The sequence below is a fragment of the Equus przewalskii genome, chromosome 13, assembly GCF_037783145.1.
Source record: "Equus przewalskii isolate Varuska chromosome 13, EquPr2, whole genome shotgun sequence".
NCBI lineage: Eukaryota > Metazoa > Chordata > Mammalia > Perissodactyla > Equidae > Equus > Equus przewalskii.
In genome coordinates, this window is record NC_091843.1 from 1917009 (window position 1) to 1936857 (window position 19849).

The following is a 19849-nucleotide window of genomic DNA, read 5'->3' on the forward strand; positions in this document are numbered from 1 at the left end:
CTGTCTTCCTCAGCCTCAGCCCTCCTTCTTCCTGTCCTTTCATCCTCTCTCTTCCTAGTGAGAAAGCAGAGAAAGACCACACTGTGGGGAGACTGTTCCACACTCCTGAGAGGCTGAAACACAGAAGGGGTAGGCTAGGGGACTTTTACCTCGTCACAGAGCTTGTGCCTTCCCGGCAGGGGGGACACACTACACCATAGGGGAGGTGGGAAAGAGGAGAGCAGCACCTTCCCACAGGGGCTGGGGCTCTAGGGAGGGCTCGTCTTCTACTGGATTACTGCGAGGAGATAAAAACTAAGTTGCCTAGGACTGGCTCCAGATCAGCTGCACTGGCTCACGGCAGACCCGGACAGGGCGGAACACAGACACGCCGAGGATGCAGAGCTCCGAGAGCACCCGGCTCGCCTGCAGCTCCACCCAAGTTAGCAATTCCCATTCCTACCAGCGAGCAGCTCCGGTCGGACACGCCGACCACACCACCGCTCGGAACCTTGGCTCACTCTATGTTAAGAATTTCAGTAAGTTACAAACCTCTTCTTGAAGCTTTGAATTAGTCTTTTCCAAGCCATCTATCTTGGTTTGAAGATCCCCAACTGTGCAGCTATAGAAAATAAATATTAAATAAACGTGAACTTATAAAAGCTGACTGTTTTTCCTACCTACAAACAATGAGAATAGAGATTCCTAGATTTCCTGTATGACATGGAGGGTCAAAGGGACTCCAATAAACTCAGAGATGAGGATTCTAAACATGGGTGCGTGTGCGCGTGTGTGTGTGTCATTTATAGAAAGTTTTCAACGTTTTCTCTCCAAAATATGCTACCCACTTCTTTTTTAGCCAACTGGAAAGAAAATAGTTTTTTGCACAACACAATAGATGGGAAGCAAAACGTGTTGGGAGTCATGCATCTAAAGTAATATTCAGAGCAAGATATTGGAACTTTGGGGTAGTAGGATCAAAGATGATTTTAAAATCTTTTTAATACTTTGCCTCATTTTTCAAATATTTTTTAAGAAATATGTACTACTTTCATACTGAAAAATATGTAAAAAGCTAATGAAGATGATGAAAAATAATAACCACCACAACAGTAACCGTAGGAACTCTCTTTTTGGGCGACGTGCCAGGCCCGATTTGTTCAAGCATTTTAAACGCATCAACTCACGTAATCCCGCAATTCTGGGAGGTAAATCTTACTGTTAACCCGTGTCACAGACGAGGGAACCATAACTTTGCTCTAAAAGACTCACTCAAGGTCACAGCCCTAGAGGAGGAGCCAGGATCCGAGCCAGGTGGTCCAGCTCCAGGGCCTGTCCCTCTGGGCAGTGGGCCCTATTGCCAAAAGCTGGTGCCTTTGCCAGTGAGGAGGACAAAGAAACAAACCCGGCAAGGCTAATGAGTCAAGGTGCAAGCACTGGGTGGGAGAAAATAAAATACAATGACACAAAATGAAAAAGAGAACCAAACAAAAGAGAGGGAGGGAATGAAGAGTTTTAAGAGTATACAATTTTCAATTCTATACCAACCATCTAACTTAGAAAATATCAATGAAATTCCAAAAAAGACATATACTCATAGGAGAAGACCTAGATGAACTAACCACCAAGAAAAAACTGAAAGCTGATGAAGTATTGCCTCCACACAGGCTTTGAGCTTCAAATTTTCCAGGAGCGAATAATGCTCACGAACTGGGTGTTCCCAGGCACAGAAACAAGGTAAAGCTCCCTAATTCATTCTGTGAAGCTGTACAACGCGCATGTGATGCCAGAGGGAAAAACTGCAGAGCAATTACAGGTCAGGTTACATGTTAAGAGAACGATTAAATTATTAAAACTACGTTTATTCCTGTGCCATAGGAATGGTTCAGTATGAAGAAATCCATTAATAAAATACATCACATTAACAGATTAAGAGATAAAAGTAATGACTACTTTAACAGCTGCTAAAAGGCATTTGATAAAATTCAACATCTACTCCTTATAAAAAGTCTCAACAAACTAGGAATCAATTAAGAAACCCTCTCCCCTGGCAAGAGCCAGCACCGCTCCCGGGCAGAGCTCTGAGCAGCGTGCTCCAGGCCCGCTCTGAGGAACGTGCCAGCCCTGCGCCTCTGTCACTGGCTTTTGGGGCCAGCACTGCTGATGTGCCCCACCCCTCTCTAAAAGGGGTTCCGGCAGAGAATAACGTCTCCCAAGCACACCAGACTGAGCATCTCCGCCCACTCCCCACCCACACCTCACCGACTAGCGAGTCATGAACACGCAGCAGCCTTCCAACTGAGATGGAAAACAAGACAAAGACGCTGCTATGCTAGTGACCTGCTCTCGAAGGTCTAGCCAGTGGTTTTCAGCCCTTTTCTCCTGCCCCAACACCCTTCAGGGGCGTGTGCTGACTCCCAGCAGCAATGGTGCCCCTCCGTGGCAGTGATTTCCACCCATGAGGCCGAGGAGCGAGGGCTGGAGAGTCGTCTATTGGCTCTCGGAACTGTATAACTGCACAAAACAAAGAGCCGAAGACTCCGAAAGCTCTTTATCAAGAAATCATACTTCTCCAGTCTGTACACATGAGCATTGCATGATAATTTTTTTTCTTGGTTTGGAAAAAAGTTAATCATAAATATACGGCAACTCAAAAAAGTTCCATGAAACAAATATTGGGGATGCTGAGAATGAACTGTGACACTGGAAAAAGGAGGGGGTCCTACCTCAAGTGCCGGTTAAGTTCTTCCACGTAATTTTTTTGATCAAGGACATCAGTAATTCTCTCGTGCCTTTTAAAAAGAACACAAAAAGAGAGAAATTCTTTTTACTCAGGGTTAACACTTCGTCACTGTCCCCTAACCTTCCAATCACCTTGGATGAGAACCAATGTGATTAGGAAACCAAGAGACGACCTTAGGTCTGCATGGCCCTGAGTGAACAGAGGAGCAAGGCTGGTTGGGGAGAGAGCAGCCAGGGCCGCAGGAGGCATGGAAAGACGCCAGCTGGAGAGCAGGCTCCCTCCAGATGTCTGCCCCCGGCCCCCTCCTGAGGGAAGGGAGAGAAAGCCATCAGCACACAAGGGGGAAACACCAACAGCCAGGTGCCAATAGCCTCCAGGCAGCAGATGAAGCAGCCGTTGTTACACTGAAGGTAAGGAGGCTGGCTCAGATAACGAGAGCCGAGACTTTTCAGAACACAAAGCTGATCAGTCTGGGTGAAAAAAAGTCTTTAACATTTTAAACTTAGGCGCCCATTTCTTTACACATCGAGGAACATCTGTACCTAAGTGGGTCACTCCACACGGGTTCCTGCCGCAGAGGCTGGATCTGTTCTTCACTGCAGTCATGTTCTCTGACCTGTTCTGCCCTTTCCACGGCCCTCCCAGGAAGCCATACTGACGGCCTGTTGAGCAGCCTCTGTGCATATAGTCACAGTATCTATCTGTCTACAGTATATGTGGTACATACAGTTACAATGTAAGATATCTGTCAGGGATTGTTCTGGTTTAGAAAACGGGATATGTATACTCCTCAGTACCATACTTTTCTCACTCAACACCTTGTGGGAATCCTCCAAGTCTACCATACCAGAAGGTCAAATTTGTTCTTTTTTGTGTCTGCATAATATGCCACAGTGTGGAATACCTTGGATATTCCATAATTCATTCACTTATTCCCTGAATGGTGGATAATCGGTTGATTTCCAGTTTTTCTTGACATTAAAAATCTATTTTGGAGCGAGCCCTTATGGCCTAGTGGTTAAAGTCAGGCATGCCGCACTTCAGCAGCCTGGGTTCAGTTCCCAGTCACAGAACACACTACCTGTCAGCAGATGTGCTGTGGTGATGGCTCATACACAAGAATTAGAAGGACCTACAACTACAATATACAACTATGTACTGGGGCTTTGGGGAGAAAAAAAAAGAGAGGAAGATTGGCAACAGATGATAGCTCAGGCTGAATCTTTCCCAGGAAATAAAAAAAGAAAAAAAAGAGAATAAAAAGAAAAGGGAAGCTATTAAAAAAAATATATACGTATATATTTTTTGTTTAAGTTTCAAGTGGGTGTAATCCTTGTACTTAGGGCACATGAAGCATTAATGGGGTTCTGCTGATCCCCTCCTTGGTAAAGTGCACTGCCAGGACACTGAGACCAGAGGAGTTCCTGTCCGGAAGACATTTCAAAGGCAGGTAACAGACGCATGCTGTAAAATATTCAAACACGACCCAAGGGTTTACATAACACGTCCCCCTGAGCCTGCCTTCTGTCCTCTTCCCCCAGACAGCCACTGTTCCGGTCTCCGTGCTGCTCTAGAAGTGGGCCCTGCGTATGCAAGAACAACAGCTAAATAGGGATGTATAGTCTTTTTTATCATAACACAAACAGTAGCATGTAAAACACACTGTTTGCTTTTTTTCTTTTCTTTTTTATTTCTAGGACAACTTCTTTTAAAAAATTGCTCTCGTTCACAAGGATGAGGGAGTGCTACACGTGGCATGAAAGGACATCCAAGACACACTACAATCAAAGATCAAGTCCAAGGGCAGCTTCTGTGTATAACGATACCATCCCACTTACGTTCAAACAGACCGTAAAGCCAGTTACACTCCTAGCAAATACATACCTGCCAGGCATTAAAAAAGGCTGGGTGGAGGCATGAATAGCTTCCTCTGAGGGAGGGGTGGGAGTAGGACCAAGACGGGGATGAGGGGACAGTGTAAGTGGGGGATTTCACTTGAACTCTGTGCTCTGTAGAGCTTAATTCACGAAGCAATGGGAATATTAATGTGTTACATTTGTAATTAATAACAGCTAAATAAAAACTGAAATTTCAAACAAAGAAAAAACAAAAGTAGCATTCTTTGCCAGAATTTCATTAAAAGCATGAAGAACAGCAGCGTACTTACTCTTTGCCACCATCAAGATCTTGCACATCCTTAAGGTAGAGGGAAAAATCGATCACTCCAACCTGATGGACATAAAACGCACAGGTTTAAATAAAAAATAACTTTTCCTGCTTTCCACAGCCTTACAATCTTTAAAATTCAGGGTATTTATTACATTCCTGTCTCTTTCCTACAAACATTTAGTCAGGCTAACCAGCTCTGCAAAATTGAACAAACCAACCAAGAGAAAAATAACCCTACCACTTTCTAGAAGAAAAACTTACTTAAAATCAGAATTTAAGGGAACACTCTGAAATTTTACCACCCAGTTAAGATTAGTTTTCTGTATATATTCAATAATCAAGTTGTTGACAAAGAGCAGCAAAGTTCCTCAGGGACAAAGTAATAAAGAAAAAGGAGACCTGGGTCTCTTGACTGCAGTGCTTCATCTGCCACCTCGGGGGTATTGGCACCTGGCTGATGGTGTTTCCCCCTTGTGTGCTGATGGCTTTCTCTGCTGTTCCCTAAGGAGGGGGGCGGGCAAGCATCTGGAGGGTGCCTGATCTCCAGCTGGCGTCTTTCCATGCCTCCCGATATAATATATAATATAAAGATATAATGAAGAGGACATTCCTACACCAAGAGAGGACATTCACATGACACAAAAGATGTCTGAGAGACCCACACAGCCATATGTCTGAAGGTGGAGGTGCTGGGCCCCATGGAGGGAGTGGAAGGAGGTAAGGAGATCTCCTCACCCTCCTGAATGGCAGCAACCCCTGGACTGTGGGCAGCTCTGAGAGGAAAGGGGGTAGGGGCAGCCCTCCGGGGAACACCTTTGCTCTCCGAGTTCCGTCACAGCCAGTGGTAAAGCCCCAAACAGAGGTGACTAAGCTATTGCAAGGGTGTCTTCATCAAGCTAGCACCCCAGGAGAGCAGCTAGTGAGGGCAGAGCGAGAAGACCCCTGGGATGGCACAGGTGAAAGAAAGCACCCCTCCTCCACCTGATGCTCCAGCCCAGCTGGTCAGTCAGAGTGCCCACACATACGTTAGAAAAGCAGCAGGTGTGAGTGAGCTGCAGATCACGGCAGGCTCAGAATACATAGGTCCTGACACCCACCCAGCGGCAGCAGGTAGAAGCTGTGACAGATACTATCACTATGTGGAGGCACAAATTCACACCATCAAGCAGTATGAAAAAATATATTAATTCTCCAGATCAGAAGGAAAATGATAAGCACCCAGATATCAATCCTGAAGGCATGAAAAGTTATAATATAAATGACAGAGAATTCAAAATAGGTATCATAACAAACCTCAATGAGTTACAAGACAGACAGTTCAATGAAATCAAGAACTCCTTCACCAAAGACATTGAAACTATAAAGAAGAACTAATCAGAAATGCTGGAGATGAAAAACACAACAGATGAGATAAAGAATCTGGACTATTTGAACAATAGAGCTGATATCATGGAGGAGCAAATCAGCAGTCTGGAGGACAGAAATACAGAAAGGCTTCTGATGGAGGAGAGGGAACTAAGAAGAAGAAGAAAAAAGAAAGAAATTCTCTGAGAAACATCCAACTGACTTAGAAAACGCAACATAACGATTACAGGTATTCCAGAGGGAGAAGAAAGGAGAATGGAGCAGAAAGTTTGTTCAAAGAAATAATAGCTGAGAACTTCCCAAACCTGGGGAAGAAGCTGGAAATACAAGTGAAAGAAGCCAACAGATATCCTAGCTATATCAATGAAAAAGACCTTCTCCAAGGCATATATGAGTAAAGCTGGCAAAAGTCAATGACAAAGAAAAAATACTAAGGGCGGCAAGGCAAAAGAAAATAACATACAAAGGAAACCCTATCAGGCTTTCAGTAAATTTCTCAGCAGAAACCTTACAGGCTAGGAGTGAATGGAATGATATATTCAAAATTCTGAAATTCAAAAACTTTCAACCAAGGATACTCTATCCAGCAAAAATATCCTTCAGATATCCTCAAATATTCTTCAGATATGATGGAGAAATAAAACTTTTCTCAGATAAACAAAAGCTAAGGGGGTTCACTGCCACAAGAACTGCCCCCCCACAAGAAATGCTCAAGAAGGTCCTCATACCTGAAAAGAAAAAGAAAGGGGCTACAAAGCCTTGAACAAGGAGATAAATAGGTAAACAAAATCAGAAAATTTCAGCTAACAAAACAGGTTAGCAAACAATTATAACATTAAAGATAAAGGGAAGGAAAACACCAAAGATAAATATAATCTTGTCATTTTAACCACAAACTCACAACACAAGATGAAATAAGTTGTGACAATAACAACTTAGGGAAGAGGAAAGGGATGGAATCAGCTTAGTCTAAGGGAATAAAAGGCCATCAGAAAATGGACTATCTCACCTACAAGATTTTTTATACAAACCTAATGGTAACCACTAAACAAATAATCAGAAGAGAGACACAAATGATAAATAAAGAGAAAACTAAGAAAACCATCACAGCAAACTACCTAACTGAATTGGCAGTCCGAAATACATGGGATGAGAAACAAAGGGAATGCAAAAGAACATTAAGCATTAAGTTCTCATATATCAATAATCACCCCAAACCTAAACGGATTGAATTCTTCAGTCAAAAGACACACAGTGGCTGGATGGATTAAAAAACAAGACCCAAGAATATGCTGCCTCCAGGAAACACAGCTCAGCTCCAGAGACAAACACAGGCTCAGAGTGAAGGGATGGAAGATGATCTCCAAGCTAACAGCAAACAAAAGAAAGCAGGTATTGCCATATTTATATCAAAGTAGACTTCGAGACAAAACAGGTAACGAGAGACAAAGAGGGGCAGTATATAATGATAAAAGGGATGCTCCACCAAGAAGACATAACACTCATAAATATATATGCACCTAACACAGGAGCACCAAAGTACATAAAGCAACTATTAACAAACCTAAAGGGAGATATTAACAACAACACAATAACAGTATGGGACCTCAACACCCCACTTTCATCAATGGATAGATCATCCAGACAGAAAGTCAACAAGGAAATAGTGCCCTTAAACCTAGACCAGATGGACTACAGACATATATGGAACACTCCACCCAAAATCAGCAGGATACATATTCTACTCAAGTGAGCATGGAACATTCTCAAGGATAGACCATATGTTGGGAAACAAGGCAAGCCTCAATAAATTTAAGAAGATTGAAATCATATCAAGCATCTTTTCTGACCATAATGCGATGAAACTAGACATCAACCACAAGAAAAAAGCTGGGAAAAGGACAAAGATGTGGAGACTAAATAACATCCTACTGAACAAACAATGGATCACTGAAGAAATTAAAGGAGAGATAAAAAAATACCTGTGAAATAAATGAAAACAAAAATACACCATACCAACTCATATGGGATGCAGCAAAAGCGGTCCTAAGAGGGAAATTCATCGCAACACAGGCTCATCTTAACAAACAAGAAAAATCTCAAATAAGCAATCTTAAATGACATCTAACAATTCGAAAAAGAAGAACAAACAAAGCCCAAAGTCAGCAGAAGGAGGGAAACAATAAAAATTAGAGCAGAAATAAATGAAATTGAAATAAAAAAGACAGTAGAAAGGATCAATGAAACCGAGCTGGTTCTTTGAGAAGATAAGCAAAATTGACACACCCTCAGCCAGACTCACTAAGAAAAAAAGAGAGAAGGCTCAAATGAATAAAATTAGAAATGAAAAAGGAGAAGTTACAACAGATACCACAACTGTATGTCAACAAATTGGACAACCTAGAAGAAATGGATAAATTCTTAGACTCATACAACCTCCCAAGACTGAATCAAGAAGAAATAGAGAATCTGAATAGATGAATCACAAATAAAGAGATTGAAACAGTAATGAAAAACCTCCCAAAAACTAAAAGTCCAGGACCAGATGGCTTCTCTTGAGAATTCTACCAAACCTCCAAAGATTTAATACCTATCCTTCTCAAACTATTGCAAAACGTTGAGGAAGATCTAACAATTCCTAACACATTCTATGAGGCCAAATTACCCTGATACCAAAGCCTGAGAAGGACAACACAAAGAAGGAAAATTACAGGCTAATATCGCTGATGAGCAAAGATGCCAAAATCCTCAACAGAATATTGGTAAATCAAATACAGCAACACATTAAAAAGATCATAAACCATGATCAAGAGGGATTCATTCCAGAGACAAGGATGGTTCAACATCCACAAATCAATCAACATGATACACCACATTAACAAAATGAGGAATAAAAACCACATGATCATCTCAATAGACACAGAGAAAGCATTTGACAAGACCCAACAGCCATTTATGATAAAAACTCTCAATAAAATGGGTGTAGAATAAAAGTGCCTCAACATAATAAAGGCCATATATGACAAACTCACAGCCAACATCATAATCTATGGGGGAAAACTGAAAGCCATCCCTCTGAGAACAGGAACAAGACAAGGATGCCCATTATCACCATTCTTACTTAACATAGTACTGGAGGTTTTGGCCACAGCAGTTGGGCAAGGGAAAGGAATAAAAGGAATCCAGATTGGAAAGGAAGTAGTGAAATTCTTGCTGTTTGCAGACAATATGATTTTATATATGGAAAACCCTAAAGAATCCATTGGAAAACTATTAGAAATAATTAATAACTATGACAAAGTTGCAGGGTATAAAGTCATCTTACAAAAATCAGTTGCATTTCTATACTCTAATAACGAACTAACAGAAAGAGAACTCAAGAACACAATCCCATTTACAATCACAACGAAAAGAATAAAATATCTAGGAATAAATTTAACCAAAGAGGTGAAAGACCTATACAATGAAAACTATAAGACATTATTGAAAGAAATTGATGACGACATAAAGAGATGGAAAGAGATTCCATGCACATGAATTGGAAGAACAAACAGTTAAAATGTCCATACTACCCAAAGCAATCTACAGATTCAAAGCAATCCCAATCAGAATCCCAACGACATTCCTCACAGAAATAGAATAAAGAATCCTACAACTCAGGGGCTGGCCCCGTGGCCGAGTGGTTAAGTTCGCGTGCTCCCCTGCAGGCGGCTCAGTGTTTCGTCAGTTCGAATCCTGGGCGTGGACATGGCACTGCTCATCGAGCTACACTGAGGCAGCATCCCACATGCCACAACCGGAAGGACTCACAACTAAGAATATACAACTATGTACCCAGGGGCTTTGGGGAGAAAAAGGAAAAAAATAAAATTAAAAAAAAAAAAAGAACTTGTTTAAAAAAAAAAAAAAGAATCCTACAATTCACATGGGGCCAAAAAAGACCCCGAATAGCTAAAGCAATCCTGAGAAAAAAGAACAAAGCTGGAGGCATCACAATCCCTGACTTCACAACATACTACAAAGCCATAGCGATCAAAATAGCATGGTTCTGGTACAAAAATAGGCACACAGGTCAATGGAACACAACTGAAAGCCCAGAAATAAAACCACACATCTACGGAGAGCTCATCTTCGACAAAGGAGCAAAGAACATACAATGGAGAAAGGGAAGTCTCTTCAATAAATGGTGTTGGGGGGCCAGCCTGGTGGCATAGTGGATAAGTTCATGCACTCTGCTTCGGAGGCCTGGGGTTTGCAGGTTTGGATCCCAGGCGTGGAACTAGCATCACTTGTCAAGCCATGCTGTGGTGGAATCCCATATAAAATAGATGAAGATTGGCACAGATGTTAGCTCAGTGATAATGTTCCTCAAGCAAAAAGCAGAAGATTGGCAAAAGATGTTAGCTCGGGGCCAATCTTCCTCACCAAAAGAAAAAAGAAAAAAAACGGTGTTAAGAAAACTGGATAGCCACACACAAAAGAATGAAATTAAAACATTATCTTTCGCCATACACAAAAACTAACTCAAAGTGGATCAAAGACTTGATGGTAAGACCTGAAACCATAAAACTCCTAGAATAAAATATAGGCAGTACACTCTTTGACATTGGTCTTAGAAGGATCTTTTCAAAGACCATGTCTACTTAGGTAAGGGAAACAAAAGAAAAAAGAAACAAGTGGTGCTTCATCAGACTAAAGAGCTTCTGCAAGGCATAAGAACCTAGGATCAAAACAAAAAGACAACCCACCAGCTGGGAGAAAGTATTTGCAAATCATATATCTGACAAGGCGTTAATCTCCATATATATAAGGAACTCACACAACTGAATAACAAAAAACCAAACAACCTGATCAAAACATGGGCAGAGGATATGAACAGACATTTTTACAAAGAAGATATACAGATGGCCAACACGCACATGGAAGGATGTTCAACATCACTCATCATCAGGGAAATGCAAATCAAAACTACACTAAGATACCACCTTACACCTGTTAGAACGGCTATAATCACCAAGACAAAAAATAACAAATGTTGGAGAGGATGTGGAGAAAAGGGACCACCCATACCCTGCTGGTGGGAACGCAAACTGGTACAGCCACTATGGAAAACAGTAGGGAGATTTCTCAAAAAATTAAAAATAGAAATGTTATATGACCCAGCTATCCTATTACGGGGTATCTACCCAAAGAGCTTGAAATCAACAATTCAAAGAGACTTACGCACCCCTATGTTCATTGCAGCACTAGTCACAATAGCCAAGACCTGGAAGCAACCCAAGTGCCCACTGATTGATGAATGGATACAGAAGATGTGGTATGTATATATACAAGGGAATACTACTCAGCCATAAAAACAGACAAAATCGTCCCATTTGCAACAATATGGATGGACCTTGAGAGTATTATGTTAAGAGAAATAAGCCAGACAGAGAAAGACAAACACTGTATGATTTCACTCATATGTGGAAGATAAACTAACAAATGGACAAAGAGAACTGTTTAGTGGTTACCAGAGGGGAAGGGGGGTAGGGGGTGGGCTAAAGGGGTAAAGGGGAACATTGATATGGTGACTGACAAATAATAACGTACAACGGAAATTTCACCATGTTCTAAACTATTATGACCTCAGTAAAAAATTAAAAAACAAAAAACCCCATAAAGCTGAAGCCTTCATACCAGTGAGTTCTAAGAAACCTTCAGAGAAAAAATAATTTTTGTTCTAATAAACTGCTATAGAAAACAGGAAAAGGAAGAACATCACCCAGCTTATTTTATGAGGTTAATACAATCCTCCCACTGAAAAGTGACAGACAGTGTACAAAAGGAAAATTCAGAAGAGTGTCACTAATAAATGAAACACGAAAATTCCAAATAACCCACAGATACATTAAACCTAGGAGTCAACTAGAGGAATAATGCACGATGATCAAGTGGGGCTTATTTAGGAATGCAGGTATAATATCCCTATAGGAAACCCATGCATTAATTCAATAATAGTTATGTATTAAGAATGGGTACAACATTTCAACAGATGCCAAAAAAGGTATTTGATAGCATTCAACATTCATTTTTAATGAAAACGCAAAGTAAAGTAGATTAGAACAGCACTTGCAACACAAGAGAAAGAGGATCCCCGAGACATCAACAGCAAGCACTCACACTTCATGGAGACGTACGAGAGGCATCGTGTTGAAGATGAAAGAGACCAGGGCTCAACCACCTCTATTGTTTAATAAAAATCCCAATCGAGCTATTATTTTGGAATTTGACAAAACGATGTTCAAGTTCACCTGGCAGAATGGACGGCCTTAACCATATTTGAAAAAGGCGTGTACTAAAGTAGGCAGGTAGGAGGTGAAGCACCAGAGCGTAAAAGCACACCCTGAGGCTCCAGTAACTAAAGGCCCGTGCTGCTGGTGAAGGAGCACAGAGACCCAGGCACTAGCCAGAGTCCAGGTCTGAGCCTCGGTGCGCTATGGATACTGCACACAGGATGAAGGTGGAGCTTCAAATTAGTAGGAAAATAATATATTTAATATGTGATATTGAAAAAACCGGTTTACTACTTATAAAAGAAACCTAGATTTCCACTTCACACTATGTCAAAACAAATGACAGGTAGATTATTTAAATGTAAAGAATACACATTTAATTTTAAAAATGACGTCAATTTTTAGATAGGGAAGGACCTTCTAAGCATACCACCTTAGAAGGCCTAAGGAAAAAGTCCATTAAATTTGACTCAAAAAAAAAAGAAAAAATCTACAGGGAAAACTAGCTCTGAGGAAGTAGAAAAGAAAATAACAAAATATTCTGACAAATGGTTAATAACCTTAATTTATAATAAAGGAGTGGAAAAAGATGGAAAACTCAGAAAAATGGGCAAAGGATGTGAACAGATAATCACAAAAGCTGAACGACCAATGGCAAATTAAAACATGAAAAAAATCCTTGCCCCCTCTTAAGTTCCTGAGAATGTACATTTGAGATGAAGAGCTGTTTTGTTTATCAGATTGAAAAAGGCCAAGAACGCTCATCATATCATCACAACACTCATGTAGAATGTGTATACTTTGACACTGCTAGCCCCAAATTTATCCTAGGGAAATGAACAGACAAGAGTACAAAGAGGTATGAGGACGTCTATAATATTGCTCTTATCAGAGAGAAACAACCTAAGTTCATAAGTGTTGATTAAATAAAGTTCATCATTCATCATTCATCACATGGAACAGTATGCATTTGAAGCGGTTTACATCTCTATTGACATTGAGAGCTATATGGGACATATTGTTAAATTAAAAAAATTACAAAATGCTGTGCTTGGAATAATCATATTTTGGTTAAATAAAAAAGAAATCTGCAAATCTCTTGCTCTCTAAAATAAATACACTCCCCGCCCCCCCTTATTCGTGTGCTGGAAGAATACATACCCAATCATGACACTGAATTCTCTGTCTCTGAGTAATGGGATTGTGTGTGATATTTTGTTTCTTTTTAAAAATCCTTCTCTGTACTTTTTGAAAATTTTTCAACATGCAAAAACAACAAAACTTTGAAAAAAAATGGGAGGAGAGGTTACCAAAAAAAAAAAAAAAAAAAAAGGTGACCTGGGCACAGAAGTATTGAGGAAGCTTTAGATTCTTCAGATCCAAACATGGCGGGAAGAAGGCCTGGCAGCGGCCTAGCCACAGCCACAGGTGCCATGGAGAGGGGTGGAAGTGAGGATGGGTCAGGGGGTCTGTCCTCCTCAGACATTTACAATCCTGCCACCAGGAGTTTAGACCTCAGCCCTGGTCACCGGCTCCCATGCAGGGGGAAAGGCTACCCCTAGAGGGCTGTCTCACTCCACAGGACGCTTTGCGCCTTACTGACAACTTTCGTTTGTATCTCCTTTTATCAACCTGACTTCCCAAATGTGTCCTAACTCTATCTTCCCAACCCCATCCAGCCTTTGGGGACTTCTAGACTTGTCTGCTCAATGTTTTTGCTGTCTCAGTTCTTGCCCATTTCCAACTCATGGTTAGAAGTAGATGAGTTGCTACTGGATGGTTGCTAGATTGATCTTTCTCAAACCCAGGCCTGATCATCTCAGTGTACTGCTGAAAAACTTCCAATTGCTTCCCAAAGCTCCAGGGACGAAAGCTGAACCCTTTAGCATGGCATTGATGGCCTAACACCCGGGCCCAGCCTCTATTTTCACCTTACTCATCGAGGACCCTGTGTTGCAGCCACAGAGATCTGTTTCCTGTTCCCAAACATACTGTGCTTTTTGTGTGTGCCTCTGTGCCTTTTGACCAAGCTATTTCTTCACCCTTCCTTGCGACCTTCCCTGGTTGCTTCTCCCTCTGGCCTAGCATGGCACCTTGCACAGCCCCCTATCAGAGGGCCCGTTGCCATTTGTCCCTTTCTTAGGTTCAGCACATGTCTGTAGATCTTACGTAAAACCCCTGGCCTAAGGAAGGCATTCCATCTAGGGCCAAAATTCCCATTTTACCTGAGAATCCAAGTCTTCTCCTTTTAAGCAGAGATTGGCATCAAGAACATTGAGTCCCACCAGCAGACCAACGATCACCATCCCTTCTTCCTCCATCATTAATGCGTCTGGCTCATAAAACTCACTGAAAGAGATTGACAGGCCAGGGGAGCTGCTCAGAAATACCTTTATCACCCCTTCGCCCCCACCTGCCCTGCCTTTTCACCTCTCAGCTGATGGCCTGGCTTCCAACCTCACCAGGAGCCAGAAGCTCCCTCGTGTGAATCTCCTGTCTTTCATTTCCCTCTCTTGCTTCAAGTGCTGCTATTTCTTCTCTGGCCTCTCCTCTCTCCCTGTGGCTTAGTATGGGCTCCTCCCAACTCCTGTCTAAGGCGAACTCTTCCGTTTGGACCCTGGACCCTAGTCTTTCTCATCTCCTCTTGGCTCCTGTGTTCCTGACCATCACTCGGCCCCTCCCGTCCCCTGGCTCCTTCTGTGTTGCTGCGAACTACTGCTGTGTAGAAGTACACTCATATCAATAGGAAGCGGAACCGCACAGCCTCCACATCCAAGAATAAACCACATAACCCTGGCTGCTGTTACTTCCTTGTCTCCCAGTCACCTCAGCCGTTTGCAGCAGGGTTCCATCCTCTGTCTATCACTGCTTCTGATCACCAACGATTTGCTAATTTACCATTATGTGCGTGTGAGTGCACGAGAACTTATTAAAGAATTAGCTCATTAGAACAAAATCTGTATTGTAAAGTTACTCAGTATAACTGCATTCAAAGTACAGAGTACATGAAATATTTGAAATCAGCATTTATCATGTAAAGATGTTTAACAATAAGCCATGACTTGAAAACATGAAAAATTCTGGATGACAGGCCATACCGTAAAAGACATTTTCTCTCTATTAGACAAGAGAACTGGCTCTAGAGAGATTCTTCCCTTATAAATTGTCATATTCTAGAGAAAATGCCTTTTATAATGATTATTTTTGCCTATATTGTTATAAATATCAAAAATGAACCAGTCATAAATTTCAGAGATGGCCAGTTAGTTTTTATTAAGAGATATAAAATTTTACAAACTGGATATGGAATCCTAAAATAGATAACACACATATATTCTCTTGTCCAAAGCAGGGTTTTATACTTTAAAATTGCCACTGTATCTAGTTCTAAAGTCATTTTTTTGGTTATTATCCGAGCTAATAACACCAGTGTGCTGAAACTTAATGGAGTAGCCAGTCAGGTCCCTAATCATAGGCATTTTTGAAGAATTATCTTCAAGACGACTTTTCAAAATGAAAAGTAATATGACTCTTCATTCATAAATGACTTGCAGATATCAATTCTCAAAAAATGAAATGCTGCTGTTTTAAAACCAAGCCACAGAATATTTACGATTAGTAATAATTTGACTAACAGCTGTGTACATCACACACTCTTGTTTTAACTCAAAATCATCTACAGAAGTGTGTTCTAACTATTTACAAAGCAAAAGACAAGCAAAGACAAGTGACAAAATACCTTAAGAGATGTTTACTGTCTATCAGCACCTTCAGATAGTCTGCCAGTTTCTTTTGCATAAGAGCAAGATAAAGCCAAGCTCGGCCTCTTCCTGCAGCCGTCCTAGAATTCAAACAGAAGCAAACTGATGGTGTAACAACAAATAACAAAGAAAAAAACTCGATTTAGCCAAAGAGATACACAGGCTCACACACACGCATGCTTGTGACTGCAGAGTGCGCTAAGAACAGCTGCTTTCGGAGTGGGAGGGGTGCCCCCGCCTGGGAAGGCTGAGAAAACAGCTCACTGCCTTCCTTTGGGTTGTTTCAATTCTGTATCATGCGCATGAGTTTCTTTTCCCCACAAAAAAAGGAAAAAAATCTTAAGCCACAAAAATCTGATTTCTGGAACAAATACAATTAGACAAAACTTTGCATATACTCATAAAATTTCACAGGGAGCCAGTATATATCAGATTAGATTTGTATAATGGATACACATTCTTTCAAAAGACTAATATACAGAACATAGTGCTTGTTAAAGTGTTGAAGTCTCACAAGATTTCTAAGGCATTAGCTCAAAAGTGTAATTTTATTTTTAATTGTGGTAAAATGCACATAAAATTTACCTTTTTAAGCGTACAGGTCAGTAGTGTTAAGTACATTTACATTGTCGTGCAACCGATCTCACAGGTCAATTTTGAAAAGGCCTGCTGTGAAAATCAGAAGTGAATAAAAGAGCCAATCCTGACAGCCTAGTAGGTAAAGTCAGGCGCGCTGCGCTGCGGCGGCCGGGGCCGCTCCAGTCGCCCAACCTCACCCTCGTCTGTGGGCAGCCTGCTGGAGCCGCAGCTCAGAGAAGAACTGGAAGGGCTTACAACTAGAATATACAGCTAGGTAGTGGAGCTTTGGGGAGGGGAAAAAAGCCTCCCAGCTGTAGACCCAACACTGTTTACGGAAAAAGACGGTTCTAGGCAGAGCAGTCACCTGCACCCTCCCGGACAGCCCGGAGGCACTGCCGCCTCATCGGCCTCAGAGGGAGCCCAGGGCTGCAGGCCTCGCTGGGCCCTGGGGGTTCCAGGGCTGGGTCCAGGAGGGTTAACCGCACTTCACCAAGGCTTTGGAACATGCCCCCTCCCCCCAATAAATGATGTTACAGAGTAAAAAGGACACGAAATAAAGTAGGAAAAAGATATTTAATGTTGGCAATGAGGTGAAACAAGGACACTGACACGTGCAACTCGGTGGGAGTGTAAACTGGAAGAACTCTCCAGCAGGCAATTTTACGTCTAGTAATATTCCTAAGGAAATAATTTTAGGATGCATGTTTGGGGGCGGTCACCACTGCACTGTCTGGATAATGAGAATTTGCAGACAACCACAAAACCTATGTGACCACTTCAAAAATGATGTCACGGAAATCTCACAAGGTTGTAATCTATCATAACATTAATAAAAAAAAAAAAAAAAAAAAAAAAAAATGATGTCACGGATGAATATTTGATATGGAAAGAGGCTTAAAATCTAATATTAAATGGAAAAAAGCCTACAAAACATTATGTATGGTTTAATAATCTTTTCCCTGTTCCCTCTCCCCATACATTAATACACTGTTCATAGTTTAGGTTCACTTCCAAAACATTTTTATGCATGTGAAAACAAGTACAAATATAAATTCTTATTTTTCTGCCCCTTTTACAAAAAAATTAACAAGTTATACATGCTGTTCTCCAACTTGTTTATTTCACCGAGTACGTATTCTTGATTATCTTTCTATATACAGGGTATTTCTCATTTGTTTTTTACAGCTTTAAAGTGTTTCATTATTGGACTGCATCATATTTTATTTAGCTGGCTGCTACCCAGGCTGTTTCTAATCTTCTGCTGTTACAAATAATGCTGCAATAGATAATTCTGTACATGTGTCATTTTCACGCGTTAGTACTCTAGGGCAAAAGGACTAGAAGTGGGATTGCTGGGTCAGAGGGTAGAAGCATTGGTGATTTTGGTGCATCTGTCAAACCGCCCTTCACAAGGTGAGTGCAATATGATGCCATGGGGGAGTGAGAACAAAAATAGAATCTTACCTATTTGTCTATGCATTGAAAGGGAGCCAGAACAGGCACGGGACTCAGCCCCCGCCCCTTGACCACCAGGCCGGCACCTCCCCGCCCTGCCACTCCTGCAGCCCAGACAAACAGCCTTCCAACAGCACAGCTCCCGCCAGGAGCAGCCGACTCCCGCATGCGCACAAGCCTCGGGGGACCCCTCTCCGGCCTTCCTGGGGCGGCGCAGTGAGCGCGCAACCCCGCCCCGCTGGACCTGCTGGGCAGGTGCAGGGACCACCGCCCGGTGGGGACCTGCGAGGGGGACACCACCAGGGGGAGGGAAGCGCAACGCCTCCGAGGGGACTGGAGACGCCGGGCAGCTCCCCTCCCCCGTCAAAGGCGCAGGACGACCCCTTTGGGGAGCAGCCAGAGAGACGCGTGTCCTGTGCAGTGTCCCTGTGCTCAGCGTGAGCCCCAGAGAGCCTGAGGCTGTGGTGGGGCCGCTCCTTGATTTCTGTTACGGAGAGCCGAGGAGTCTGGGGTAGCATCGAAAGATCTGGAAGGATACTGACCAAGATATTAATTGTAGGGATTCTTCCTGAGTAGTGGACTAATGGAAGCATTTTTTTGCTTGTTTTTTATTTTCTAATTAAAAATTAGGTAATAAGAATTAAAGATTATTTTTAATTTTCAAAGAAGAGAGAGAAGCCTCATCTCTAAGTGCTAATATGTAGGATGGGTATACCTCGTTGAAGAGGTATGTTCAATGACAAACCAGGACATGAAAACAATGAGAAATTTTGGGTGATAGGCCATATTGTAAAAGATATTTTTTATCTCACTTAGACAAGAGAATTAAACTCTAGCGAGATTCTCAGGATGCAAAATTCATCCTGTGACTTTCAAAATACCTTAGAGTAAACCATTCTCTTCCCCCAAAAAACACGGGTCATAACTTCCAAAATACTGTCGACATTTTAGAACCTTGGTTACTATTTAATGAAACAGTAAAAATACTGCAGCTCTTTATGGAGCAAAGCAGCAGTCTTCTCCCAGCTGGCTGGTGAAGCCGCTCCTCGCAAGGCGCCCAGAGAGGGAGCCACAGGTACTTCCCTTCCTGCGGACAGGGAGGGTTTTGCCGTTTAAGCTTGTCACTTGTTAAGTATCCACAGGGGTAATGAGGAAACAGAGGTAGTGGGCATAGGAGACAGTGAGCTCTGAGTTAGCATAACAAGACTTCAAAAATGCCTCCCGTGCATCATCGGAAAGGGGGAGGGACAGCCCTGCTCCACTCCAGTCAGAACACACTGGGAGGGGGCCGGCCCCGTGCCGAGTGGCTAAGTTCTCACGCTCTGCTTCGGCGGCCCAGGGTTTTGCTCGTTTGGATCCTGGGCACGGACATGGCACCGCTCATCAGGCCATGCTGCGGCGGCATCCTGCATGCCACAACTAGAAGGACCCACAACTAAAAATATACAACTATGTACTGGGGGACTTTGGGGAGAAAAAGGAAAAATAAAATCTTAAAAAAAAAAAGAACACACTAGGACACT

General features: G+C 42.1%; 1 protein-coding gene across 2 annotated transcripts in view; it reads right to left on the reverse strand.

Annotated features, from left to right (window-relative positions):
• Window positions 1–19849, reverse strand: part of RUFY1 (RUN and FYVE domain containing 1) — a 54108-nt gene that overhangs the window by 23276 nt on the left and 10983 nt on the right. For both annotated transcript variants that reach the window (XM_070570080.1, XM_008529538.2), the window contains exons 4-8: window positions 16271–16372; window positions 14757–14880; window positions 4890–4951; window positions 2706–2771; window positions 532–601 (exon numbers count right to left, since the gene is read on the reverse strand). In XM_070570080.1, coding sequence (XP_070426181.1) covers window positions 532–601; window positions 2706–2771; window positions 4890–4951; window positions 14757–14880; window positions 16271–16372 — 424 coding nt within the window. The remainder of the gene's footprint in view (window positions 1–531; window positions 602–2705; window positions 2772–4889; window positions 4952–14756; window positions 14881–16270; window positions 16373–19849) is intronic.